At 45.0% G+C, this 8,141-nt stretch overlaps 1 protein-coding gene across 1 annotated transcript; it reads left to right on the forward strand.

The window, feature by feature from the left end:
- Window positions 1–781: 781 nt before the first annotated feature.
- On the forward strand, window positions 782–1,402 carry LOC122119000 (glycosyltransferase-like domain-containing protein 1). Its single transcript, XM_042692967.1, has one exon. It carries the CDS (start codon window positions 782–784, stop codon window positions 1,400–1,402), a length of 621 nt encoding a protein of 206 aa, XP_042548901.1.
- The last annotated feature ends 6,739 nt before the right edge of the window (window positions 1,403–8,141 follow it).

An 8,141-nucleotide genomic window follows, 5' to 3' on the forward strand; every position in this document is an offset into this window, starting at 1 on the left:
ATGAAAATTATAGAAACCTAAAAAAAGGAATCATAGAGGATACCAGGAAATGGAAAGACTTCCCATGTACCTGGATAGGCCGAATTAATATGGTGAAAATGGCCATACTGCCAAAATTAATAAACACCTTCAATGCAATTTCCATTAAAATTCCAATGACCTACTTTTCTGAATTAGAGAAAATAGTCTAAAAATTCGTTTGGAACAACAAAAGACCTAGCATAGACAAAACAATTTTAGGCAAAAGATAGAATGCAGGAGGGATCATGATACAGGACTTCAAGCTCTACTATAGAGCCATAATAACAAAGACAGCTTGGTACTGGCACAAAAGGAGACCCAAATATAAATGAGACAGGTTAGAGGACCCAGAAATATAGTCGCATATGTACAGTCAGTTGATATTTGACAAAGGAGCCAAAGACATACAGTGGAAGAGGCAAAACTTCTTCAACTACGGGTGTTGGGAAAACTGGCCACATGCAGAAAATGAAAAGTAGATCCTCGCCTATCACAACGCACTAACATCAACTCAAAATGGATTAAAGACCTTAACATCAAGCCTGAAACTCTGAAACTACTACAGGACTGAGTATGAGAGACACTTGAACTTATAGGCACAGACAGGAACTTCCAGAACAGATTTCCAGGGTCACAACAAGTTGGAGAATGACTGAATGGGACTACCTTAAAATAAGTTTCTGCACAGGTAAAAAATAGCAATCAAACTAGAAAGAAAGCTAAATAATTGGGAAAAATATTTACCAGCAATATATCAGACATGGGTCTAATATCCATTACATATGGTGAATTCAAGAATCTGATTCATAATCCTTGTGACATTTTGGATGGAGCTGATGATCAGCCACGACCATTGTACATTGTCTGGCCTCACAGGTGGGAGCATGACAAAGATCCAGAGACACTTTTTAAGGTATTATTGCACCTAAAAGATTTAGAACTCCCTTTTCACATCTCTGTCCTCGGAGAAATTTTTACAGATGATCCAGATATATTTTCAGAGGCCAAAAAGGCACTGGGATCTTCAGTCTTAAGCTGGGGCTACTTACCCTGCAAAGATGACTATTTCCAAGTATTGTGCACGGCTGATGTTGTCATCTCAACAGCTAAGCATGAATTCTTTGGAGTGGCAATGTTGGAAGCTGTGTACTGTGGTTGCTATCCATTTTGTCCCAAAGATTTGGTTTATCCCAAAATATTTCCCGCTGGATATCTGTATTATACACCTGAACAGCTTTCAAAAGGACTCCAGAATTTCTGCAAGAGACCAGATGTTGTAAGGAAACATCCCTATAAGGGTGAAATAACTCCGTTTGATTGGTCAGCCCTACATGGTAAATTCAGGTCTCTGCTTACAAGAGAACCTAAGGAAGATTTGTAACAGATGTGGCTAAGTCACAAACTTGCAACCTAAAGCAGAATCTGAAGAACTTTCCAGAGTGTGCCCATATTTACCTGATCAGAGAGAAAAGAAAATCTGCAGAGGAAGCTGAGCCTGGCTGCTTGTCAAAGCTGACACAGAGCCATCTGCCACAAACCTGTGGCGGCTTCAGATCTCCAACCCCTGCCACTACCCCAACTCAAATTAAATACAGATTCCTAGAATCATTATGGTAGTTACACATGTCCTCAGATCACATGTAGGAGACTGTTCAAAAAAAATATGTGGCCTGTTTTATAACCACACTCATGTATCCCATATGTGGTGCCATATTGAATTTCCGGTTGAATCCGTTTTTATCCTTTGTACTGGTTGACATGGGGCCTGAATTCTTTCTTTCTGCCGACACGATGGCAGCCAAACTGCAGCTTCAAACGCTCACACTTGGCTTGGTTTCTACCTGGGTTGCCAAGTTATCATCCGAGTCTTCCTGTGTCCTCAAAGGGCCACAGGGTCTGAATGCAGACCACGAATATGCCACGTCAAAAATGTGGGCAAAGGGCTGCTTTAGCATTTTTCCTTTAGCAAATTAACGACTCTTTGGCACACAAATTTTTAAGTGAAAGTATTAATAAGAAGTCTGGCATGTATTCCCATGATTCACAGAGTTACATTTGCATTTAATTAATCTTAAAGAAAGTTGCAAGATAAACAACTGTAATTCCAACAAACATGGCAGATACAGTCAGTGGAGCCCTCCCACCCATAAAGTGAACACTGAGATACTTGTTTTAATTTTTTCCAGGAGTCAAAATAGAGAAATCAATATACTTCTAACAAAACTAGCAGTTTTGATTAAAATATTCTTCAAAAATATCCGCATCCAGATACAAATATAATCTTTGAAAGATACATCACTCATTATTCTGATAGTCTGATTCTGTATTTGTTGATATAAAAATGTTTTAAATGGTTAGATTGTAAAATAAATTTTTAATAAAGGGCCAAAAGAAAGAAATTAAATTCAGCTGGAAGGAAAATTTGTTTGGGGAGAGTAGTTTATTCTATAGCAAGTCTCACTTCAGCAATAAAATCAAAAACTAGACCTCAAGTAAGTGAAATAAACTAAGAAATGGAATTGAAAAAAGAAAAAAAGAAACTCCACCCACTCTTTCTTCCCTGGACAGCTGGTGTGGGTAAAAATGCATCATGGTCCTGAATTGGAAACGAAGTGGCAAGAAACTTACTTGGTGGTGCCAACTTCACTGTAGCCTATTAAATTAGCATGAACAGCATTGGCTCCATCAATCTCAAGTGAAATAGGCATTGGACCAATATACTGAGAAGGCTGCAAGATGGACTGTTCAGAGACACTCAGAGGATCGCTTAAGGATAAGACTTACTAAGTGTTAATTAGTAATAACTAGTGTGTTTCTATAATTTACTTGTTTTCTATTAAATTTACGTTTTAAGCCTGTTCATTGGGTAGAGAGAAGGGAATTTTTAGGATTTGGTACGAAGGAATCAAGGATTTGATTGGACATGAAAACCAGTGGGGGATGTATAAAGCAGCAGAGCCCTAATAATCAGCACGGCCCACTAATCAATGTGGCTCTATGTCCTGGCCCACTGGAGTGCATGGGTCATGCCACCAAAGGGGGCAGGGCATGCTGCTGGAGGGGGTAGGATGTCATCCTCACATGAGCTTTGAAGAAGTGATTGAGGAATGCGTAGTTCGTGAAGTGATGGTTGAAAAGTGTTAGGCAGGTGATCCACTGGAGTGATGGAGGGGTTCAACTTATATATAGGCTACCTGGTCAGAGTAATAGAATTGGAGAAAATAAAGGGAAGACCTGGAAGGAAGGAAGTGGTGAGATAGAGGGGAAAGTCCTGGGAGAAGAGGAATTTGAGGGAGAACAGGAGGGGAAGGATGACAATTGGCCACCAAGCCAGAGAAGTGTAGGCCTGTGGATAGTGGAGAGGCCTAAAGAGAAGAAGAAAATGAGGGAAGGGAAAAAGGGAAATGAAGTAAAGTTCTACAAAGAAGGAGAGAGTAAGAGAATAGGAAAAAGCCTTTCCTATTGAAGTTTGGAGCTTTGGAGTTGATAATTTGGGGGGTTGGTGGTTTGCACACTAATGAACTATGTGCAGGGCTGCCCATTGGAGGTCTGAGATTTGGTGGTTGGGTCTGGCTTGTCACTGAGTGTACAGCCCAGGACAAGGTAAATGCAGGACCATTTCTAGTGTAAATAAAGTTATCCTCAATATGCCTCATTGGATTGTCTTGTTTTATGCATCTTAAGTATACGAGTTCACAAGTTAATAGTGTCAAAGGCTATGAATTTTGTAAAATGTTATGAGGTCATAATAGGTTTGCAAACCCAATGGGACAGTTATATCACAATGGCAATATGATGTCACAATATTAAGTCATAATAATATTTATATGTTATAATTAGTTGGTGATGCCATAATGGTGATGAGGTCAGAATAGGTTTATGATGTCACAACGGATTGATGATGTCACAATGGCATGCTGGACTTCAATTTTTCTTTTTTTATTGTGAAAATACTATACAGAGGGGTTACAATTAGATGGGTAAGATAATGAGTACATTTCTTATCAAGCATTGTAGCCTCCTCCTTTGTTTCCCCTTCCCATCCCTTTCCATCCTCCCCCTAACCCCCACCCAATCCTCCCCGTCTCCCCCTCCCCTGCACCAAAGTTGTAAAGTTCGTTTTCAACATAACTTGTACATAACTCCAAATGAGAATATAAATTCAGAATGGGATTGTGAGATCTACAAAGTAATGCATTGGCCCAAATATTATGAACTCCCAACAGGTATGTGATGTCACAATGTGACACAATGTTCATGATATCTGACAGAGTGATGACACAATTTTCATGATATCAGAGTGCATTTCTAATATCACATGTCATACCTGAAATATGAAGTCAAAAACAGATTATGAGATCACAAAGAACCTATGTATCAAAAGGGCATATCAAAATTATGAGGAGAGGACCAGTTAATGATGTCACACTGGTGACCTGCCTCCAAGGGTTTGTAATATTAAAATGGTATAATATCTCAATCAATGACCACAGTGATTATATGGCTAAACAACTGAAATTTTTTGTCACAGAGGCCGTATGCTTTTTCAAAGGTGCTAAGAGGTCATACCCGATTAAAATGTCACAATGTGATTGTGATGTCACAATTGCAATGTGATGATGCGTAGGTTTGTGATATCATGGTGGTAATGAAGTCACGCATGCATATGGTGTGTGTGTGTGTGTGTGTGTGTGTGTGTGTGAACTGAGAGCTTAGGCTCTATCCCTGAGTTTTCTTGCTCAAGCCTACTGCTCTGCCACATGAGCCACGGTCCCTCTTGCTTTTCGATGGTTAATTGTAGGTAAGAGTCTTGAGGACTTTCCTGACCAGGGTGGATTTGAAGCATGATGAGACCCCAGGAAAGCAAGAACAAACAGAACTTGCAGGTACAATCCCTATGGTGGGCAAACCTGCCCCCTGCTGGCCAGATGCGGGACATGTGGGGCCATGCCATTGTCTTCTACAGTTCAATTGGGGGAAGTGACCAGGGCCAAGGTGACTTTTGCTCACCCTGAGTGGTGATGCCAGAGCAGGTCTGTTCCACCCTAGGCCAAGAGAGCTCCAGGAGGCCCGGCTCCCAGGGGCACAAGGAAAGAATAGATCATCTCCAGGCCCAGCTAAGAGCCTTGGCCCACGGACACCCCTAGTTGGCCTTCCTGATCACCATAAGACCTATCAAAGAGAAATCTGAAAAAAAAAATTGGAGCTGTGGGTCAACGTGTTAGAGCTCTAGCATTGAACCAAAGAGATCAGGGACAGTGCCTCCAAACTTTGAGTTCAAGACCCCAAGCTGACCCTCCCACATAAAACACCGGTTGGCTAAAGTAAACTAGTAGGATTTGTGAAGTGTTTCTGAAGAATGGTGATACTGAAGAAAGCACCCGAATTCTAATGACAACTGAACTTGTGAGCTATGTGTGAGTCCTTCACAAGGTGCTGTTTGCTGGGGCCTTTCCACATGGAGTTTTGTGCTGAGTCCTCAAAAATTGCTGTTTGCTGAATCATCCTAAAGGATGCTATGTGCTGAATCCCTGAGAAAAGTGGGCCGTGCTGGGTTTTTGAAAGTGTGCTGTGTGCTGAGTCCATTACACAACGTACTTTATGCTGAGTCCTTCAAAAGTTGTGGTTTGCTAATAATCCCAAAGGGGGCTGCTACGTGCTGAGCCATTGACAAGAGAGGGAGGAGGTGAATTTTTCAAATGCTGTGTGCCGAGACCTTAACACAGGGTGCTCTGTAATGTCCTTCAAATGGTGCTCTCGGCTGAGTCCTTTGAGTGTGTGGTATGTGTTAAGTCCTTCCACAGCCTGGTATGTGCTTTCAAAATTGTGTTATGGGCTAAGTTTTTCCAAGGGTGCTGTGCACTGAATGTTTTACACAGGGTGCTATGTACTCAGCCCTTCAAAGGGGTCTGTGTGTATCTTAACACAGGGTGCTATGTATTGAGTCCCTGGGAAAGAGTGTTGTGCGCTTGAGTTTTTCAAAGCATGCCATGTGCTGAGTCCTTTACATGTGGGCTATGGACTTCCTCATTCAAAGCGAGCTGTGTGCTGAGTCCTTTACACAAGGTGCTTTGTGCTGTTTTTTGAAGTGTGCTGTGTGCTGAGTCATCTCAAAGGATGCTATGTTCTGAGTCCTTGAGAGGCAGTTATCCCCAACAATCACACACACACAAACACACACACATACACACACACACACACACACACACACACACCGGTCACTGTACACCTGCTTGGTGTGTGGAGTGGAGAGGGATGGAGGAGAGTCTCCTCCAGTGGTGGGGCTGAGGGGAAATTTGATCCCCCAGGCTGGTACTGGGGTTGGGGGAATGATGAGCTGAGGTCAGGTTACAATTGCCATGGCCTAGAAGCCTTAGGGCCCAGTCAGGGCTGGGTTTGCAGCAGGGGTGGAAGGTGGGGCTGTGGGGAAAAGGGCATGGCCAAAGAGAGGTGGGGTGGGACCCAGAGCACACTGAGTTGGCAGCGAGGGTGGGTGCACCCCATGGGGGCAAGGCAGTCCAGGAGAGGTGTTGGGGCAGAGAGAGAGAACAAAGAGAAGAGCGAGCACACACACAAGGGCAAGCAGCTTCATCAGCTGGCGACCTCCTCAATCTTACCGCAGATCCTGGCGGGGAGTGCAGAGCATGTGGAGCCTGTGCAGCAGGCACATTACCACAGGAAGCCACGCAGAGGCGTGATGGACATGGCAGCACTGACTCTGGGGTCTCAGAACAGGGAGCATGGCCATCGCAGTGGATGAGGTGGGGGCACGGAGCCATCACCTACAGCTTCTCCCAGCAGCACACATGAGGGGCTGCCCCATGGGCCCACACCCTGCAAACCCTCCTGCCAAATCCCCCTCTCCCGCTGATCCAGACCTGCGCCTCCTGCCTCCCTTCTCCTGTCCTACTATCGCCTGCCCCACACTGCACAGTCTGCCATGTCCCTGCCACAAATGTACCCCAGGGGTGGGGGGTGGGGGTGGGTATCGACCAGTGGATCCTACCCCCATCAGTAGCAGCCAGTGTCCCAGGAAATGGGGAGGTGCAGGAATGGGTGAGGAGGGGTCATCACAGAGCCCCTGGCCTGGAGCAGTGGGAGCCATAGAGCCGCATATCTGCACCTTTCCTCTCCCTGGTGAGAACCTGGTGGCTTTAGTCAGAGGTGGGGAGCAGCACCTCCACAACTACCTTCTCAGGTCTTTCCTTTTTGCTGGGGGTGGTAGGTGTTGGATGCAGAAGAAAGGCCCTCCTGGCTTTATGAGCCCTTGTCTTCTGTGCTTGGTCACCCTTTCACCTGAGGAGGGTCCCACACACCACTAGGTATGTGAGGGCACTTGGAGTCAGACAGAAGGTGAATGTCTGGGAGGAACACACCCCATCCGACACACATACACCTGGCCTGGCCCCCCACCTCAGATGTGAACAGTACTCAAAGGTTGATCACATTTCCTAGGTCTCCCAGCATCTGCTGGCTCCCAGTCCATCTGGTCTCCTAATGCTTCCCAGGAATCTTCCAAGGCACCCAGAAGTATCTAGGCTGTAAGTAGAGAGTCTGTCCATGTATGCAGCCTTTAGGACCCCATACATTTCCCCAACACTGTCCCCACCCCAGGTTAGACACCCCTCTGGGGCACTGTAACCTCATGCTTGTTTTCAGTCCCGGCTCTGAGGAGCCACCTATCTCGGGACACCTTCACCCAGTGTCTTGGCCTGGGATTTTGGTGATTGGGGATTCAAGCCTAGTTATTCCCAAGGGAAAGGGTCTGACCCTTGAGAAAGGGAGAGGCAGAGTGGTTCTGCGTTATTAGAGTAGTGATCCCTTGGGTGGGAGCCCCTGGTTTGACAAGGGACCCCCTGTACTCCAGCTTGTACTTTGTCCCAGAAGAGGAACCAACAAACTCAGGAGAGGCACTGCTCTGAGTTTATTTGTGTGTGTGTTTTTGTGAGTGTGTGTATACATGAGAGAGAGAGAGAGGGATGGAGGGGGGGGGGGAGAGAGAGAGAATCATCTTTCTCCTTATACAGCCTGACGGTGCTCAGGTGAGTGATCAGTTGGCAAATTGCAGGTGGTGCATGGAAGAGTCTTCTGTCACATGTCTGGATTTGTGTGTGTGTGTG

The sequence above is a fragment of the Dipodomys spectabilis genome, unplaced genomic scaffold, assembly GCF_019054845.1.
Source record: "Dipodomys spectabilis isolate Male_0828 unplaced genomic scaffold, ASM1905484v1 ptg000159l, whole genome shotgun sequence".
NCBI lineage: Eukaryota > Metazoa > Chordata > Mammalia > Rodentia > Heteromyidae > Dipodomys > Dipodomys spectabilis.

Bases quoted from the DNA above. Each gene is read 5' to 3' on its own strand.
- LOC122119000 (XM_042692967.1), top strand. From the start codon at position 782: ATGGGTCTAATATCCATTACATATGGTGAATTCAAGAATCTGATTCAT.